General features: G+C 36.6%; 1 protein-coding gene across 2 annotated transcripts in view; it reads right to left on the minus strand.

The window, feature by feature from the left end:
- ETV6 (ETS variant transcription factor 6) overlaps positions 1–21,826 on the minus strand; it is a 319,314-nt gene that overhangs the window by 176,097 nt on the left and 121,391 nt on the right. Inside the window, exon 2 of one of the 2 annotated variants that reach the window (XM_074194579.1) lies at positions 9,012–9,141. In XM_074194579.1, the coding sequence (XP_074050680.1) occupies positions 9,012–9,141 (130 nt within the window). Of the gene's footprint in view, positions 1–9,011; positions 9,145–21,826 lie in introns of both variants that reach the window. The other variant, XM_074194578.1, reaches the window with a different exon arrangement.

Below are 21,826 nucleotides of genomic sequence, written 5' to 3' on the forward strand. Positions count from 1 at the left end.
ATCTATATGCCAGCTATAAATAGCTACATTTATTGAAGCTGTTTCCTTATCTGGAAGTATAGAGCTGGGAATCAGTGACTGTCTGCATTGGGAATTCTTTCAGACACCAAACCCAGAAAGGAAATTTCCTTTCCAAAGCAAACTGGATGTTTTGCTGATCTCTCTCTCTCTCTCTCTCTCTCTCTCTCTCTCTCTCTCTCTCTCTCTCTCTCTCTCTCTCTCTCTCTCTCTCTCTCTCTCATATTAAAGAAGCTAACCAAAGCTTCTGTATCATACTGTGCAGCTGACAAACCAGAAACCTTTCAAACATTTTTCATGTAAAAAATGATGAAGGTAAGTCTCCAAAAAAATTACTTTTTGTCACTTTTCCTGCCAAGCTGCTATGTGGAATGCAGCCATCTCTTCTTCAGGTATTAAAAAGAGGAAGAAATTTGCTTCTTCACACCTAGGCTTCTATGAAGCTTGTGGTACCACCAGATAAAACACTGATAAATAAGAAGGTAGGCCACTTTTCCATCAGAGGCAATGATAAGAAAAGGTCCTGAGGAGGGATTGCTTAGGTGTAATCTTCAAGAGAAGGGCTAGCAGATTCAAGGCAAGAATTCTGAGATCCTTTACAACTCAGCTCTATGATTCCAAGTATTAGCTTAAAGAGATTTAGACAGGAAGTAGCTTAGAAGTGTAGAATGTTCAGAGTGACTAATTGAAGCGAACCCTCCTTAAGTATGGGGTGTGATTACAGAAGAGAATACTAGCAGCTTATGGAAGCCAATTTAACTGCATTATAGTCATTTTTCCATATTTACTAACAATAAGGATCAAATCTTTTCTTAAAACAAAGTCATTCTCATTGTTCTTGGAACAATTTTACTTTAGGGTGAGGGAAAATAACTTTTAAAATTCAGGTAGAAGCCTCAAAAAATGAATTACAAAGCATTTACGTGGCTTCTTTGTTAATATGACCTTCCCTTGTGTGTTTAATATTGTTGGGTTTTGCTGTAAGACCATCCTATAAAATGTGCTGAGTACCTGAACAGTCATATCCCCAAAGGCTTGTAGAACATTCATTCATTATACAAACTCACTGAGCATTCTGGCCAAGTAGAAAATGTCCCACATTTTGAGACAGAACCTTAAGCCATGTTTGCCATCCAGTTCTGGCACTTTGAAAATTTTATCTCTGCAACCTGAGTGCCGATGCATATTGCTTTGTGCACAATGGACCCTTAATGATTACTTGTTGATTGGAAATGAAATGTTCACTAGCCCAGAGATCCTGGGCAAGATGACCAAACTCTTTTAAAATGGATTCATCGGAAAACTGGGATGATTCTATTTTCAGAATATACCTTGCAGAATTGTTCAGATGGTTCTTCTGAAAGCCTTAAAGCACCAAAGAAATGGGAGTTATTTTATGATCACTATGTTGTTGCCTTAGGCAAAGTGGGAGATAGAAGGAACTAAAGACAAAATATGACCCCTGAACTACTTATGATGCTTGCTAGGGGTGAAAAAAGACAACTGCACTAATCACTCCATACAAAATAAAATATCGAAGTGGAATAAGAGATGTAGGAAGTGCTTTAGAACTAGAGGCAGAAAAGTTACCCTATCAAGCAGCAAGAAGTCACTTTCCAAAATGTGGATCAAAATGGAAGAATTTGAGGACTCTGTCCATAGAATTCCACAATCCATTCAGTTGGGGTTTTTGGTCTTTGGAGTGGAGTGGGATGGGAGAAAGAAAAAACAAGTACAAAAATACAGTGCAAGGTAGAATGTGGAAGGCTCTACAAAGAGGAAGCAAACTTTGTAGCAGTTAGAAATGATCATCCAGGGACTGTAATTTTTGAGTAATGGGAGAGACTTTTTTTCTAGCCAGGATGTTTCAAAAAATTTTGTTGTATATAATATATATATATATATGAAAGGAATAACAAGTTGTTCAGAGTAGATTTGCAGTTTCATATACAACCATCTTTTTTATTGTGCTACATTATGGAAATGCTGTTTTTTCCATAAATTAATTTTTTAAAAAGACATACATGTTGGCCAAACAAAACTAAAATTACATTTTGCTTCAATGTTCCCCTCTGCTTTGTTTAAACAACTTTGCTAGTTGTTTAACTGTTGATAAATTCAATTTACTCTCCTGAGAATGCAAAACTACTAAGTGGCTAAGTAGAAAGGTAATGTTTCCAAAGGCAAGCTTTAAATTAAATTATTTTAAACCCCCAAGGCAAGTGTAAGAAGTCTGAAAGGCTCCTAAGGAGGGAAACAAACTCTAGCTAACGGGACTATTTCTGGAGTTCTTACTCTAGAAAACTAATGTTGCTATTAGTGGTTGTTTATTAACCCACAATACCAAAAACCATAACCCTATAAAATATGAATGACTCATAAGTTCTGATTTTTAAACACCATTTCATAGGAATTTTTTTAAAGACTGCACTGGCTCTGGAGACAGTCTAAAGGCAAATTCTATATTGTCTGCATATTTTAAATGAGGGCATGACTGAATTGACCACATTTTGAATAAGATGGAAAAAAACCTTTAAAATAATGAATATTTAACTCTTTTATTCCAAAAATTGGAGAATAAGAATTGAAACATGTCTATGTTGCCATGATATGGATGACCTTTGACCGAACTTTGCACATCTTACCTAATTGTCCTATGTAAGAGTCAATCAAGAGACATGAAATCTAATCCTGCCTCTTCCACTAATAAGCTATATGATATTTCATTTGTTATTGTTCAGTTGTGTCCTACTCTTCATGACCCCATGAACCATATCATACTAATACTATTGGTGAGGTTTTCTTGACAAAATCTTTAAATTTTCCTGGATCTTAGCATCTTTCCAGTTCTACAATTCTCTGATTTTAAAAGCGGTACATCCATTTTACTAGGTATCATATATTTGGGTTCAAGAAGTTGGATGAATATTCCATCTAAAGAATGGGACATCTATCTAGTCACCTGGTCATTACTAAAAAAAAAAATTAACTTCTGTCTTGGGGTGGGGGGGAAGAGTACTTCATTCCTCTATCTGCAGAAATGTTGATCACAAACCAGTTCTTTTAACCACTGCTCTCCTCTTCTCTAGGCTTGCTACCCTCATCCACCATCCACATAATCACCATGAACCTCAGCATTTCTGATTGCCTATCCTTATTGCCCCTTCACCTCCTTGTCATCAAGAAACTAAGAAAAAAGGTATTATTACTATTACTATTACTATTATTACTATTACTATTACTTTCTTCTCATCAGCATGGACAGCCTACTTGCTTAAATGTCTTTGCTAAGAGTATCGCATTGGGCTCACAGGTCTAAAAGCCTTAAGAGTGTTGATGAGAGAGCATTTTAAAAAGCAGGAGTCTGTAAGCTTGTAAATGACTGAATGAATGTTCTAGCCAGTGAGCTGCTTCCTAGCCATTCCCCCGAGAAGAATATGCATTGATTTGGGTGGGGGGGGGGGGGGGCTCTCATGCAGGATTTATCTGGAGATCTGAGAAGGAAAAATGACTTTCAAATGAGCTACTTTGGGGCATACCAGTCTGGTGAGTATCTCTTTAAAACAAGAGGCTAAAAATGTTTTCAAGCTCACAGTACCATAAATGTCCTGGTGCTGTCTTTGCTTTCAGATTCTCCCCCGGACTTTCCATGAGCATTCTACTGGGAATTGTCTGGAATCCCAGATTAAAACAGCAATAACCTTATTCCCTTGTTATAATATTTATTCTCTATTAGGATCAGCAGCCCAGCTGGGATAGTTCTTTATGCATGAAGTAGAGTTTCAAGAATTACAGGGGCTGAAAACAGATTCTTTCCAAAAAACAAGAATAGCACACCCATGCTCTCCAACACAGGAGGATAGGATGGCTTTCTATTGGCTTCATTTAGAAAGCCCCAATTGTGATGCAGAGGGAGGGCCTGGGCAATTGTATCTACAGAGGATTCATTCTAGAAGACAAGAGCAGTGGTGACCCAGAAAAAGATCATTATTAGACTATGAGAGAGAAGAACTTAGGTCACTGCCCTCCCCAACCCAGAAAGATTCTATTGGCCTGACCTAGTATTGTGGTGGACAAAGAGCCCAGGACTGGATCATTGGCTCTATCACACATTCACTGAGTGACTACTGAAAAATGATTTAGGGGCGGCTAGGTGGCGCAGTGGATAAAGCACCGGCCTTGGAGTCAGGAGTATCTGGGTTCAAATCTGGTCTCAGACACTTAATAATTACCTAGCTGTGTGGCCTTGGGCAAGCCACTTAACCCCATTTGCCTTGCAAAAAAACTAAAAAAAAAATGATTTAACTTCTCTGAACCTTAATCAATCAAAAGCCATTTATTAAATATTCCTTATGTGCACAGAACTTTGCTATATATTGAAGATACAAGAACAAAACAGTTCTGGCAGCTTATATTCCAATAGAGAAGTCATTGGGTACATAAATAAGGAGATGCTTAATATAGATAAAAGTAATAAACAAAAATTTGGGATAGAACACACTAGCAGTTCATAAGGAGTTTATAAAATAGGACTGGACCAGATTAGTTCCCTTTCAGTTCTAAAATTATGAAAGTTTAAATTACCTAGAAAGAAGTAATATAGTGTTGTAGAAAGAAAGCTGTATTTGGGGGGGGGAGAGAGAGAGAGAGAGAGAGAGAGAGAGAGAGAGAGAGAGAGGTGTTCAGATCCTGATCCATACTGTGAGATCTTGAGTAAGTTATTTAATTTCTGATTCTCAGCTCATAATATGTAAAATGGAGTAAAAAAGAGTTGGAAACAACAGAAATGACTTGAACAACAACAACTGACCCACAAGCCTACTTTCCCATCACTATAAAAATCTTGATGAGAATAATCTACATTCATGTTAAAAGAATTCTTAAATAAGTTATGATAGGGGAAATAATAGTTCTGTGTGTGTTTTTTGTGTGTGTGTGTGTGTCTGTGTGTGTGTTTTGCAATAATATTCTACAAAAGTATTTTAAGTCACGCGAGTGACTGAAAAACGTGGGGAATACTGATTTGTCTTTGATTATGTAACCCCAGCTTCAACAGGTCCATACCTTTTTATTATTAAGAAAGAAAACTTTTGAGACTATTATCTAATTTGGCTGAAGAGATTAGAAAGACTTCTTTCTTAAGAAAATGAGTTGAGACATTTCCTGAGAAAACTGAGTTTAACTCTTACCCACAAAAGGTGTGCTGAAATGAATCCTTAACTGTCATCCTGAGAAAATCTAGTGGTGAGTCTTTGATTCCCTAGTTGAAGAGAGGTCGATAATTATGGATGATGATTAAATGACTCCGAGCATGATCCATTAAAATTAAATAAATGTATATCTTTGACTTTTTTTGTTACACTATCAATAAATTGTACAGCCAGTGACAATGATGTTAATTAAGCCCATATGACTGGGGATTTAGTATTGAGAGAGTTGAGTAAAAAATTATTAATTTTATGAATTATGGTGTGGGTTAAGAGCTAATAGGATTAGATTTATTATGCATTTCTATTAATTTGTAAGGAAATATTAGAAGATATTCTTTGAGAGTCTTGAGAGATGTTAAGTAAATAAAGTAATAAATCAAGTAGCAGGTTTTGGAGGGTAGAGAAGAAGAGTCTGGTGTGCTTCTCAACTAGGGTAATTCACATTACATACTCTGGGGATAACAGCCCTAAAAATCTGCTCACAAAACTGCATGACTTCAATCATAAACAATTAGTTTTGGAGGCAGCTAGGTGACACAGTGGATAAAACACCTACCCTGGAGTCAGGAGGACATGAGTTCAAATCCAGCCTCAGACAATAATTACCTAGCTATGTGACCTATGTGACCTATGTAACCCCATTGTCTTGCAAAAACAAAAACAAAAAAAGGAAAAAACCAATTACTTCTGGGTCCAAATCCTAGGTTTATATAAAAAGTGGAGAAATGTCTTTTCCAATAGGCTTTTGCTAATTTCTCCCAATTATCAAATCCCTCAGTCTCATAGGTTAAAATAAATAACAATGCTATGGCTATGAAATGTCTTAAGAGCATAGTAAATTGTATAAACATATTTTAAGAATATATCACAGAAAAAACAGAGAGTCATTTCTCACCATCAACTGCAACTATTGATCTATTTCAACTCTGGAAACAACCTCACCACTTAACCGCTTTCAAAATAGCTGTCCCATGCTCTCAAGACTTCTCTTCCACGGGGGGGGGGGGGGGGGGGGGGGGGGGGGGGGGTGGGGGGGGGTGGGGGGGGGGGTGGGCATGGCTAGGTGGCAAAGTGGACAGAGTACTGGCCCTAGAGTCAGGAGTACCTGGGTTCAAATACAGCCTCAGACACTTGATAATCACCTAGCCATGTGGCCTTGGGCAAGCCACTTAACCCCATTGCCTTGAAAAATCTTTAAAAAAAAAAGAAGAATAATCTTTTTAAACTCTTTTTCTCTAATGGTTAACTTGGTCTTGGGCAAGAAGTTCTTTTAGTCTCAAAAAGGACAGAGTAAACTATATCTAAAATTCTATTTTTTCTAAAAGCAACAGTATCTATATTTTATGTGGAAAGGGCTTTGGAAATCTATTATAAAGCATTTAGTTTGGTAATGCAAAAACATCATCTTAAAAGGTGCTTCAACAACAACATGCTTCCTATGAAGATGTCAAAATCATACAAAATTCCTTGAAAGTAGTAACAGATAATTTTATTTGCTAATATTCTGATGATTAATATCAAGTAAGGCATAAAATAAAAATAGACACATTATTGACATGAATTTTTTTTAACCATTATTATGGAAGGATGTTCAACATAGATCCCAAATGAAAGAGGAAAATCCTAAAGATGGTGAGGTCTCCCAAATGCTCCTATTTATAAATGACTTGGAACTGATGACATCAAGTTCCCAGTCACTTCCTATGTAAGATCTAGGCTCTCAAAGAAGTCAGCCTTATTATCCATACTTGAAATATCAAGGAGATGAAGAATGTCGACCATCTAGACTAAAATGTGAGGCTGGCCAACCCATGATATGTGGTCATTCAGTAAATGTTCCTTGGGCAGGTATTATGGATGGACACTGAATAAGACCCAGAACTGAATAGAAAGAAATATGGACTGAAGCAAAGATCAGCTGTTTGAAAAGCAAAATTCTTCAGGTGATGTATTGTTCCAAGTCACAGAATACACAGTATCCAATACTTTAAAGTTAAAGGTCACTCAAAAGGTAACATAGCAGAATTTGGTGGGTATAAATAATCTGCAACATCATAGTAACAAGGTATCATTCAGGAAAAGTAAAAATCAAGGATATCAACAGAAAAAATATAACATCAGAAAAGCAAACAATTTGCATCAAGAGATAACTAAGACAGAGGTGAAACAGTGAAAAGAGAATGGGGCTTTGAAGTAAGGATACCTTGGTTCAAATCCTATTTTCTAATACTTCATCTCTCCTTAATTTCCTCATATGAAAAATAAGAGGACCAGACTAGATGGCGTTGAAGGTCCCCTAGGGTTCTGGTCCTATGATACTTTGATGAATAGCCTACACACTCCACTGGTTTCCATGCAATGCCAAGAGATCTAAAAGGAGATCTAAAGGCGCCAACACATCTGATGGACCCGTGGGGGAATATTTAAAAACTCATTTCTTGAGAGCAAGAAATGCTTTTAGCCTCTGTATTCCTAACCCTTAGAATAGTATCTGGCCCAGAATGGATACTTAGTAAATTCATACTGTTGACTTGATAAGAAGATGACTGAAATTTTTACCCAATGAAGCGAGTAAACTTATACATTTGTGTACATGCCTGTGTATGTTTCAGTGGTGGTTTTATATGTATGGATATTTACACATATGTATTTCACATAAAACATAATATATGTTTTATATAGAATCTTTAATATAGATACATTTCAATATGTATGTGCACATTGTTTTCATGAATGTATGTATGCATACTTAAAACACACACACCAACAAGATCTCAAAATTGTGTGTGTGTGTGTGTGTGTGTATGAATGAGTGTAAGTGTGTAGGAAAAGGCAGAAACTGGTGAGAAGAAGTCAGAAATCAACCAACCCAAGTGCCAGAGCCCTATCAGTCTTGGACCTGTGCCTTCCAAAATTGGACTGGTCTACTAAGGCAATTAGGGAAGCAGAATTGCTTCTGTCATTCTATCCACAACAATAATTAGAGAGGAAATCAAGGGATTCATCTTTTCTATATACCTTTAATCAAATTTTATCACCTGGACTGAGTGGCAGCACAGGAAGAACAGAGGATAATAAGCTAAAAAGTATGTTATTTGCTTTGTGACAAGGTGACACTAGGTGACAAGGATGAGTCAGTACACATAATCTCCCTTGTCAATGACAGCGTTTGTAAGGTGGATAGTTGAGGCTTCCAAAAAAAGAAGAAGGGCATGGAGAGATCCATTGACTTGACTGGATAAAAAAGCTAACCAAAGTGAATAGTAAGAAAAAGCCAAGGATTAAGACTGAAGCAAAGAAAAAGGAAGGAAGAAAAGGCATAAGAGAAGAAAGACTAGTTTTAAAATAGGAGAAAAAAGAACAATGATAAAAAAAATAAGGATAAAAGCAGACTTAAGATGGAGAAGAAAATGAAACAGTAGCTACAGAAATAAAGTCAAGTTATGCTCCAAAAAGATTCAAATTCTCAGAATCATTTACTCAGGAACACTAGTTAACTCTAAAATGTTTTGAACATTTTAAAATTCTGTAAATTTTTTTCCTCTTCATCAGAGGCATAAAAAAAATTATTTGGGAAAAGGGACACATGCTCTCAGCATTTCCAGATCAAGGCTTTTGAGAGCAAGAAAGATTCAGGGAACAAATTCCAGGTTCCCCTTTCCCCAACTTGAATTACCATGAGATTTTCTGTCATTCTTGCTGCCCTTCAGCTCTCCCCCAATCCCTTCCCTTCCTGATGGAACGTCCCAAGTAGGCTAGCAAGATTGCCTTGGTAGTACTCACGCAGGTGTGCTGGAAGTCTGATAGAGTCCTCCTCCATCCTGATGGCTTGAGGCACTGGAACATGAAGAGGAGTTGAGGAAGAAGTATAATTTGGCACCGGGCTCTCTGGAGGAGTATAGGAAATTCTCTCCTGCTGTTAAAAATAAGAGCAAGAAAAGAGGGGAGAGGGAGAAAGAAGGACAATGTGAACCTTGGAATGGAGGTGTGAAAGCAATGGAGGGGAGAGGGAGGGTGAGAGGCATTCTAAGGATCAGGTCAGCCCAGGATTCCCTATTGTATTCTGCTGCTTCCTAGTAAGCTTTTCCATGCTGAACTGATCCAACTATGGATAACACTCCTTTCCCTAATCTGAACTAAATAATACTTGAATGTGGCCTACAAGAATGATTTGAGTATATCCATATATTCATTTTCCTTTCAAAGAAATCTGATTTAAAGTAGTGTGGACTATATTCCAATCAATAAAATGGCTAATTTTCAGATTTCCTAGATTTTGAGTTTGAAGAGTTAATGTCAGGAAGCTTTTTTCCTTTTGAACTGGAAAAAGATAACCTTATGATTTTCTTGGATAAAATAAGAAAGGGATGAAGGGGAGGTTTTCAGGCTTAGGACTTAAGGGGTAGTTTCTCAAAAATCTCTTCCAATTTACTATAAAAATACATTTCCTAATATATTAAGAAAACCCAACAATTTCCTAAAATGGTGTTCTATAACCACAATTAACAAAATCAAATGATAAAGCTTATGCTTACAGTGGCATATATATCTATATCTATCTATATATTATACATATATATATTTCTCACTCTCTGAATATGATCATCTGTTTTGCAAGATGCTTTTTTTCTACTTAACTATTTAAATTGATACCAATAAAGTTAAATATTATTTGAGCTCTCCTTTATGACAGGTAAATTTTTACAATATTAATAATGATGTCTTCCCAATTATATTTCCATATCTACAAGAATCAGAACCTTCCCTTCCTTCATACAGAGAATTTCCAGGATTAAGCCAGAAGTATTTAACTGGATTTATTCATTTGACCTAATGGGGGCCGACGACTTTGTCTCAGCTCCACAGCTAAATGCCAACAAACAGTACTTGTCAAATAAAAAAGAATAAATGTCTTTAAAAAAATCCTTTAGTGTTTAGCACCATGCCTTGAATATAAATAGACCTGTTAAGGGTAGAAAAGATTCTTTTTTTTTTTAAAGTAAAAATGGTACAAAAAGTGTAACTAATTCACTATTGTATCAATGCAATCTGTACCTAGGACCTATGTACCAAGTATCTCACTGAGGTCCCCCCTCCAACTTTGGGATGTTCCCTACATGATGTTGAGAATTTTAAATAGAACTTTGGTTTAATATTCAAGTTGAGCATGATAATGATGATGATGATGATGATGTTACCATAAGCAGGACCACAATGCTTGATATCAAAGATTAGAAAGAAAAATCTGTAAGATGTAATTATGAAACTAAAAGCAAACAGAAACTCAAAAATGACATAAAATTATATAAAACAAGAGATTATATTTTATTTATATTTTAACAGAAATAATTTATTTGCATTCAAGGGGAAAAAATATCATGTGCATACTGGACCTTTTTTTTTTTTTAGGTTTTTGCAGGGCAAACGGGGTTAAGTAGCTTGCCCAAAGCCACACAGCTAGGTAATTATTAAGTGTCTGAGACCGGATTTGAACCCAGGTACTCCTGACTCCAGGGCAGGTGCTTTATCCACTGCGCCACCTAGCCGCCCCTATCATGTGCATACTGGAGAAAGTCATACCTGAAAATACAGAAGAGGAAGGGAAAACTGTCATTTGTAAAGTAATTCTAGATTTTAAACTTCAAGAAATGGAAACATTCCCCTGAAGGAAACAGAATGATGGGATGGTGGAGATGAAGGGTCCAGAAGATCATCTTCTTCAACTATCATATTTTACAGCTAAGGAAATGGAAGTCTGTGGAAGCTAATAAGTCATTTGCTCTGTGTGTTTGTGTGTGTGTCTGTGTGTGTGTCTGTGTGTCTATATGTATGTCTATGTGCCTATGTCTATCTCTGTGTTTTTCCTCTCACAGGCTGCACTGAAGTTTTATACAAGAGGCAAACTTGAAGTTTATATGAGAGGCAAAAACTTGATAGGATAGAGCACTAAGAACTATAATGTCCCAGCTGCGTCGATCCCTTTAATCCTAGGTAATAGATTTCCAAGATATACAAGACACTCAGTGAAAAGTCACCCAGAGGTGAAATAATTACTTTTCTGCATATAGCCAGAAAAAATAAAGATCACTGGATTTAAAAGTCAGACAAGGGTGGACTCCCATTTCCTATACTCACTGCCTACATCAATGCCACGGACAAGACATAATCTCTATCTATCTCATTTTAGTCATCTGTAAAGAGGACCAGGCTAACCAGAATCTGAAGGGCCTACTTTAGCACCTGGTGCAATGGATACAGCCCTGGGTCTAGTGTCAGGAAGATCTATATTCCCTGAGGTTAACTGTTTGACTTTGGCTGTTTGCCTCAGTTTCCTCATTTGTAAAATGAACTGGAGAAGGAAATAGCAAACCATCCCAGAATCTTTCAAGAAAACTCAAAGTGAGGTCATGAAAAGTCAGACAACACTAAAAAACAAGAGAGTTGCTATAAGATTTCATAGGAGATAACAAAGGTATGCTGGGAAATATTGAACAACCATTTCTCCAGAAAATGTACTGTACTCATGACACCCTTTTAAATTTAATCTGGATTATTTGCATTTTTCTCCTTCACTTCCTTGAGTCTGGACAATCAACAAAACAAGTAAAACCCTGATATGTAGTGCTGGTCAATTTCCCAATGTCAATACTTATACTGAAAACTTAGCAAAGGGGATACATCTCTCATACCACTGGAAATAATGGATTGTTCTGTTCAGTCAACTGCAAAGGACTATGTAAATCTATGTTATTGCTATTATTATACAACTTTGGAAATGTGGATGATCTGAATGGAGAGGAAAACTCCCTTAAGAGTAGTCTAGAAGTTTTGCACAGGTGTCAAAGAACTTGGTTTTCCATCTCATGTTTGCTTCTAACTAGCTGTATGACTTTAAATAAACCACGCAAACTTCTGGACTTTCAGTTTTCTCATTGGCAAAAGAAGGTACTATGTCCTAGAGACTTCTAAGGTCTCTTCCTGTGCCACATTCATATCCTATGTTCATAGATGTCTTTCAAAACTAGTCCATTTTGTTATTCTGTCTGATACACAAACTCCCTGTTCTCCAGAGATTAGTTGTCCTCCATTTCATTCTCTAGATAACATCTCTACTACTGACTCTAGACATAAAAATAGCTTTTAGGGTTTTGCAAAAGTGAAGCAATTAGTGAAAACACATTCGACAAGCTAATCAATCTCATTAACCCCCCCCCAAAAAACAAATCACTACAAGGTACATACACTAAAAGGGGAGAAAGAATGGTGTTATGGAAACATAACAGATTTATTTTACAGTTACAAAAAGCCATATGTTCATCTAAATAGTCTTGCAAGTGAAACAATAATTCCACCTCCTCTAACAAATCCTATCTCTGACATCAGAGGATCAGAGGATTCAAAGAACCCGTGGGTTCTTTGGAAGATAGTTTAACATCTCTGGGTCTCAGTGTGCTCATCTATAAGATAAGAGAGTTGGACTTAAATGACTGTCTCTGATGTTTCTTCTAACTATAGTTGTATGACCCTAAGACCAGATCCAGAAAGGACATGTTATACTAGGGGTGAATGTTACTTTCCCTCTGCTGAGAAATCACCTCAACTGCCCAATCTGACAATCAGAATAGGTAGGAAAAATTTCCACTTTAGGTAAAGTACATGATTTATTTATCATCTTCCTCTTTCTCCTTATTATCATCAATATATACTTTTTAGTCTGAAGAATTACTGGCAGATTTCATGTATCCACATGACCAAGCTTCTTGCATTGGGTTCTTGAGAAGTTCTAGAGTTCTACTTATCTTGTGACCTTGGACAAGTCACTTAATCTCTGTTTACCTCAATTTCCTCATCTGTGGGATAATGGTACCAATCTCCTATAGGTCTTATGAAGAGAAAATGAAATATGTTCTAAAATACTTAACTCAATGCTACGGAAATATTATTATTAACTATTAGTATTAACTATATTGTCTCTGCTTTGTATCTTTGGGCAAGGCACTTAACCTCTTTGGGCACCTGTTTCCTCATGTAAAAATGAGGAAATAATATTTGTACTTAACTTGTGGGTTACTGTGAGAAAAGTAGTTTATATACTTAAAATGCTACATAAAAGTGAGTTATTATTTCAATTGATCTTTTTAATAATGTTGTAATATCATTACTTAGGATGTGGTTATTTTGTTTGGATGCTACAGAAAAAATGCTCTCAAATTCAAAAACACATCAAAATAAGTGGCTAAATGAAAGGGAAATATTTTCTTTTGGAAGATCATCAATGCCTAAGACTTGGACTGAGGAGAACAAATTTTATATTTTGTGCGAGAGAGAGAGACAGAGAGACAGAGAGAGAGAGAGAGAGAGAGAGAGTGTGTGTGTGTGTTTGTGTGTGTGTGTGTGTGTGTGTGTGTGTATGAAGTTGCTATTAGGCCCCAGGTTATAAAGTAGATCTAAACCTTATAGAGAGGGCTTTGGGGGGAAATGAATAGAGAAAGAAAAGAAATGAGCATGCATTTGTAAAGTGTGGAAAGTTTGGCAAAGCCAAACTGAGTTAGGTCTCACTCTCTCCTTCTTCACCAATTAAGGGTCAATGAAAGACATAGATTCAATTATGGTTTTTGATAAAATAGAATACTTTAAAATCTTTGGTTTCTACTAAAGTAAGCAGGCTTCCTGAGGTTCACCTCCAGAGAAGCTATGTGTCTTGTTTTAGGAAGACTAAGTATGCTCTACTACCCTGCCTCTAACCAAATTAAGGAACAAAAAAAAGCTTAGAATAGATAACTCTTATTAAAAATTAAAACTTCTGAATTCTACAGAATGAAAAATATACACATTTTCCTTAAATTAGATGCTATCTTTGTACATTTATGTGTCTACAGGCCATTAACTACTTAAAAAAGCTGAGACAAAGCCAATTGACAACTAAATATTGTTTTAAAATGTGGTATAGTGGAGTAAGTATTGGACTGCAAGTCTGGAGGGCCCTTGGTTTATATTCCAGATGATATTTCATAGCTGTATGTGTGATCATGAGCAAGTCATAACCCCTCTGGACCTCAGTACTATACTCTGTAAAACAGAGTCAATTCTAACTGTTGGGCCCGTCTTGAAGAGCCATTGCAAGAAACAAATGAGATACATGGAAATCAGTTGCAAACCTTAAAGTGCTTTGTCAATATTAGCTATTATTATCGTTTTTGAAATCATAAGAATAAAAAAGTAAAGGTGGCTCAATTTATAATAACCTAAAATATCATTTAAAAAATAAAATATCCATTTATCCATCCATTTATCTATCTAAAGAAAGATTCACATCCTATAACTATCTTTTTTCCCACTATACCATAAATTCTCTGCAAAAAAAAAAAAAATGAAGCATGTTGTATTACAACAGAAGACACTGGTAGACTCCTCTATTCATTCTAATGAACTACATGTTAGTCTTTCCCATGGCAAAACTTGGAAAAGCTTCGAAGTTTCATTTTCAGGATTGGATGGATTGTATAGAAGTAGTGACAGTAACCCCCCCCCCCCCAATATAACTAACTCTTATATGGATATTAGAATCTACCTGTAGTACCTCTACTCTGCCCAGGTGGGTGTTCTTTTTTGGGCAGGACAAGCAAAAAGGCCAGGATACAGAACTCTAGTCTCAGGCATTAAGTGGTCCCTTAAGGGGAGGGAAGATGCTCTTTCCTGCCCTTATATAGTTCACTAAAGTTAGTATACCTTTGGGAAGGATAGTTATACCTATACCTCAACTGATATGTCTTTCTGTATATGCACCTACACACAAATATTGTTGGTCAGTTTCAGTTGTGTCTGTCTCTGTGACTCCACTTAGAATTTTCTTGACAGACTGATTTATCATTGCCTTCTTCACCTTATTTTCTAGAAGAGGAACTGGGGTACACAGGGCTAAGTGACTTGCCCAGGGTCACACAAGCTAGTAAGTGTCTGAGGGTGGATTTAATGATCTCAGAAAGAAGAGTATTCCTGATTGCCAGTTCAGTGCTCCATCCACTGCACTACCCTAGCTGCCCCCTATGTATACACACACAGACATATATACACACAAGCACACAGATTTTTACTTTGGATTAAATAGAATCTTAAGAATGATGAACCAATGAAAATCATTCATTGAGTTTTTAAAAATTAAGATCTGAAATGATCAAACTCTACTTTAAAGCAGTTTCTTTTTGTAAATAATCTACATTTATGGGAATTTTTTTTTATCCCTTAAGTTAGTGCTCAAATATTTTAATAAAAAACAAGTTATTTTTGCTATAATCATATAAAGTTTATAGCTGCAGGGCTTTAAACAGTGGAATAAAATGCTGGAAAAAAAGTCTCCCATGATCATCTGTACATCAGGCACCAGGGGCACAGACAGTTAGAGGGCCTTAAAGCAAGTCCCACATCAGAAATACCATTTCTTTTATCTTTAAAGTTCCATTCAAAAGGTTGTGCATCCAAGAGGCAATGCTGTAACCTTAGGAAAGCTGATGACTTTGAGATGCTAGTTTCTTCTTCCATGGCCACAGAATCCCAGATTTAGATTCAAGGAAGGTGCCTTGATCTTTTAGTTGAACTCTTTCATTTACAGATGAGGATATTAAGGCCAGAAAAGTTGGCAAAGCCTGCCCAAGGTCACATAAGTTATAGGCAACAGATTTTAACCCACATCCTCTAACTCTAGATCTAGATTTCCTTCCACTGTGCAATGAAAGGATTTTTCTTAAAGCACAGATACCACTGAAAGCTTTTTATATCCTTCTCAGAAAAATGACACAAATAATAACTACGTAGAAAAAATATCTGGGCTAGGAATCAGGAGATGCAACTTCCAGGTGCAGCTCTGCTCCTCACATCTGGCTTCTCTAGATGTGACCTTTTACAAGTCATTTTAACTTTTCCAAATTTCAGTTTTCTCATTTGTAAAATGAGTGGTAAGACTAAGTGAACTACTTTCCACAGGTCTAGGAGGAAGGAAGAAAGGAGGGAAGGAAGTAAGGAAGGGAGGGAGGAGAGAGGGAGAGAGGAAGGAAGGAAGGAAGGGATGGAGGGATGAAGGAAGGAAACAGGTACCAGAACTGTTTAATGCAGGCATACCATGAAAATCAAATGAAAATATAATGACACTTCTAGGTTTCTTCTTTTTTAACATAAAAACCATTCCCAAGCCAGTAGCACAAGGTACCTTAACTGATAACACTGCCTTGCTTGACCTCTATAATAAACTCTAAACTCCTTTGATTTGCATTGACTGTCTTTTACAACCTGCCTCAACCTACCTTTCCAGTCCTATTACCTATTACTCTCCTTCAACTTCCCTAAAGGTCAATAATCTTGGCTGTATTCCTCCCCACAGGAGGCACTCTATTTCTTATCTTTGAACAGAGACTGTAGTCAAGGTCTGGAATGATTTTCTCATAGATCTGCCAGAGGTCCTCCAATCTCCTGCAAGATTCAGCACACATGCCACCTTCTGTAGGAAGCCTTTCCTGATGCTCCCTCCCAGCTGCTGTCAGTTATTAGGTCCTAGCATCAATTTTGCAAATATCTAGATATGCACATGCCAATTTTCCCAAGAGACTGTGAATTCCTAGAGAAAAGGGGTCAATTCACTTTTTTTTTGCATGCCTAGCAATTGCCTGGCACATATCAGACTCTTAATAAATGCCTGGTGATTGATTAGTTTCCACCTTTTAGGAATTTGTCCCCTAGGAAACACATATACACACACACATATTGTTGAGTCATTATATTTTCATATTCCAAACAGTTTGGGTCTTTTTCATTTCTAAAAACAACAAGCTTTCAGGGCATATATTAACACTGTTCAAAAAAAAGGGAAAAGAACATCTTGTGAAAATTAGGATGGGTAGAAATAATCCTAATCTCTGTGCTTCTTCATGGGTCGGGAGTTTTTCCAAGGCAGTTGATTCCATCCTTTATGGAGAGTGATGCCTAACATCACTCAAATAATGCTATTCACATATTCTATTAGATATTGCTTCTTTGGAAGTGAAGAGAGATGGAAAAAAAGGGACTCTTCTCTACAACAGAAGGGTAAAGAAGAAGTCAGAATACTGAATCTACAGTCAGAAAGATATGGGTTCTAATCCTGCCTCAGAGCTTTACTAGCTATGGGATCTCTCTGAGTCTCAGTTTCCCCATATGTAAAACAAGGATAAATAATAGCATCTACTTCACAAACAAGGTACAATAATGTATGCAAAGGGCTTGGCAAGCTTTAGAGCATTCTATAAATAGGAGCTGAAATTGCTATTCCTTTTCTACTACCTTCATAGGTCACTTCCTAAAACCAGAAGTATTCAATGACTCTCAGGACAAGTAAAAAAGTTTTAGGTGGTTCTGGAAGATGCTTTATTCAAGCTATTATCCCTATTTATTAGAAGAGGAAAATGGAGACTAAGAAAAGCTAAGTCATTCAGAGGATAAGTAATAAAGCATAAAACAACATTTACACAGCACTTTCAAGTTTGCAATGTGTTTTGAAAATATAACAATTTTATACTAATAATACCCTATTCAGAAGATGTTGTTAAGCTCCCTTTCTTATAGAGGAAGCTAAGACAGATAAAGGTTAAGTGACTTGATCAAGGTCAAATGACTAGTAAATATCTAAGACCACATTTGAACTCGGGTCTTCCTGACTCCAACTCTGCCTTCTAATTGACTCAAAAACTAGGTCTTTCTGATTCCAAGTTCATTGTTTGTTATGATATGAAAATAAAATACCATGTATGGGTACTGACATTTAAAAAAATATGTACAAAAGATCCCTGAAAAAGGTCCCTGGTCTCTTGATTGTTGTTATACTAGGAATGCACCTATGACATCAGAAACATAAATCAATCAGTTGTTGATTTTATATAAGAGAGATCTATTAAAAATAATTTTGGGAAGGTCACTGGATTTGTGGATATAGGGATCCAATCCAATAGCGATGATGATGATGATGATGATGATGATGATGAACTAATTTATATATTACTTTTGAGTTCTGCATAGCATTTTATATACATTATCTCATTTTTACCTTCATATCACCTATATAAAGTAGAGGAGGAAACTGAAGCAAAAAGAAGTCATATGGGGTGGCTAGGTGGTGCAGTGAACAGAGCACCAGCCTTGGAGTCAGGAATACCTGGGTTCAAATCCGACCTCAGACACTTAATAATTACCTAGTCATGTGGCCTTGGGCAAGCCACTTAACCTCATTGCCTTGAAAAATCTAAAAAAAAAAAAGCCATGTAACTTACCTAGATTCACACAGGTATAAGTATCTAAGGCTGGATTTGGACTCAAGCTTCCTGACCAGGAGACCATTGCTCTCTCTAAAGCATCACCTTGCTCATTAGATAGATGAATATTTCTGTTTGAGCTGAGTTTTGACAGAAACCAGCAGTTTTAAAAAGTGGAGGGAAGGCAGAAAGCATTCTAGGTCTAAGGCATGAGTTTATTCAAAAGCCCTGAGATGGGAGACTGAATGCTAGTTGAGTGACACAAATAAAGAACTTGAAGCAAACTTAAAGATCATCTTGCCAAAGTCCCTCTTTTTGGTTTTTGATACTACAGTCCAAAGAGGTCATATCACAAAATCAGCACAGATCAGTGGCAAGATGGATGAAGCACCTGGCCAGGAGTCAGGAAGACCAGAGTTCAAATCCAGCCTCAGTCCCTTCCTAGCCAGTAAGTCTGGGTTAAGTCACTTAACCTTTGTTGGCCTCAGTTTTCTCATCTGTAAAATGAGGATAACAATGGCTTTAACCTCCTGGGGTTAGTGTTGTGAAGATCAAATGAGATGACAATTGTAGAGTACTTAGTGAGCACAGTATCATTACTTATTATTATGATTAATTAGGAAAATTCCATTCACTCAAATTAGCTATGAAACTAAGTAACTCTCAGTGCCCTAGGCAACTCTTTAAGATTATATAATTTCAGATAAAGTGTTGATCTGTATTCCTTGATCAGGAATTCCCCCTATAAAACAGTTCCCATACTATCTTATGACTCCAAACCTATTTTGCCATGATGCCTGATTTCTTGAGGTAAAAAAATAGCATGGAGTTTGTGTGTGGGGAGAAACAGAATGGTATTTGTAGAGCTCAGGATACAACTGAAGAGAAAGTAGCAAATACTTTGTTTGATAAATGGAATCTGACTGTTTAAGGGCCTTTAAATTAAAGCAGAATAATTTAGCTTCTCAAGAGAAGGAAGACTATGAATAATACAAATCTACCCCCAAAAAAGCTATGCTTCAAGTTGTGGCAAAAAGCATACGCCAACTCAAGATGGAAGAGGATCAGGGAGGGCAGTCAGCTTTGGCCAACTATGACTCAAAAATATAAGGGTAATGGTTACACTTTTTAACCAGTCAGACCGTTACTAACACATGTTTGGAGAGTGAAATACATGAAAAAGAAACATGTAAAGCCTGTTTTAGAATGTGAAAAGAAAGCCATGAAGCAATCAAGGTGTGTGCTTCATGGCTTTCTTTTCACATGAATGTTTATTCTACTAAAACTCATCATTTCCTGACACATTCCTGAACTGTGACCAGACACATTAACTTCATTATCGAAAGATTAGGAGAAAGGATGTAGACTAAATTCAGAGTTAAGGTAAGAGTACCTGAGCATTTGAAAGCAAGTGACCTAAACTATTCGATTAAGACAAAGAGTAACTTGAGGATAACTACATATTATTTATCTTTCCTTACTATGTAAAATGGAGGATATTAAATAAGGGAATTAGACGTTAAGCAAAGTACTATTTTATATTTACATACATATGTATGTATGTATTTTGGAGAGGTATTATATTATGTCATTGTGGTTAGAGGGCTTATCTTATAGTCAGGAAGAATTGAATTTAAAGTTTCAACATGAGAAAAACTATTTCACCTCTCTGTGCCTCTTCCCAATCTAAACTTGAGGATGGTATCTTTCACACTGAAAGTTTCGTGCATCAAAGAAATCACAGAACCAGATATCTATATATGTATTGGTGGTGTGAGTGTGTATATTTATTTGTGGGTGTATGCATGTATATTATGCAGGCTTGGACTAGTTGTTAAGGAGCCTAGTTAGTAACAGAGCTAAGACTTCCAACTCCCAGTTCAATGAACTTTTCCTTATACCATGCTATCATTGATAAAAGGATCATGAGCCTTAAGGGCATTACTCTGGAATTAATCAAAAAAGTACTGTAAATAAAGACCCACATCTCAGCAGCAAAGACTGTTCAACAAGCTGGCATTCAGTGCTATGACACAAGAATGAATATGGTTCACATTCATTTTTACTATTCTTATGAACATAGCTGTCAATCTATCTTACAATTACGCATCTGACTTAATTAGGCATCCTTCAATAAAAATCTAACATGTTTTCTCTGCCAGGATTAGAAAAAATCCCAGAACCATCTATATCTATCCCAGTGAGTGAGCTAATTTATCAAACTGAGGTTTCCTTCTGTAGTATTTGGCACCTAGAGGATAGGTGTCAACTCTTGAACAGAAAAAGGATCCCAAGGCAGGAATCTGCTCCATCTAGTCAGTCTTTGGGTTACTGAGTCAGGAAGTTAGTCCTTAATTGTAGGTTGTTTAGGATAGGCTTTAATTGTTCAGATATTCTCTCCCTCTCTTTCTTTTTAAAAAAATTAACTTGGGGCAGCTAGGTGGCATAGTGGATAAAGCACCAGCCCTGGAGTCAGGAGTACCTGGGTTCAAATCTGGTCTCAGACACTTAATAATTACCTAGCTGTGTGGCCTTGGGCAAGCCACTTAACCCCATTTGCCTTGCAAAAAAAAAAAACCTAAAAAAATTAACTTAATTTTATAGTTAATAAAAATTTATCTTCTCTCCTATTTCTATCAGCCTGGGTTGTAGTGGTGATGGTGGTGAAGCCTTTATAAGAAATATGCTTAATATATCAAAATAAATGCCCTCGTTGTCCATTTCCAAACACTGAAGGGAAAAAAAAAGAAAGATCCCTGACCCAGACTGTGGTTTATTCTAATGGGAGCATAATCTGGAGAATAAATAAAAGCAGTTATAGGGAATTGGTGGAATGGAATACCAGAGCTTCCAAGTTAAATTTCTATCTTAAAGCAGTGGTTTCCATTAGTATTTATAATCCAAAGGCCACATGTCTAGCTGTATAAAACTTAAGAACATTCCAGAATAATTTTTCTGCTGTTCACACGTGGACTAATAGAATTTTGATAGACCAAACAATTCAAGTTAAAAAGCGTTCTTAGGGTTAAAGCCAGGGTGTTCATTTCTTCCTCTTTCTTTTCTCAAGTCCTGTTCATCCATTTGTGTTTACTGACCCAAATCCTGGTTTACAGCAAAGACAGAGGGAAGGGAGTCATTACAGATGGTCATAAGAGAGAGAAATAGCAGTGGACACCAGAAACCACATCGGCCACAGCTGTTGTCAAGGCTATGGAACCTCCGTTATAGGAAGAAAAACAAATTTAAGGATCTGACTTGTCTGACCTGGAGAAGAAATGAAAAAGGGAATGTAGTCGATATCATGAAATATCTGAAGGTAAGTCC

This window comes from Macrotis lagotis, chromosome 7 (genome assembly GCF_037893015.1).
Source record: "Macrotis lagotis isolate mMagLag1 chromosome 7, bilby.v1.9.chrom.fasta, whole genome shotgun sequence".
In the NCBI taxonomy this organism is placed as follows: domain Eukaryota; kingdom Metazoa; phylum Chordata; class Mammalia; order Peramelemorphia; family Peramelidae; genus Macrotis; species Macrotis lagotis.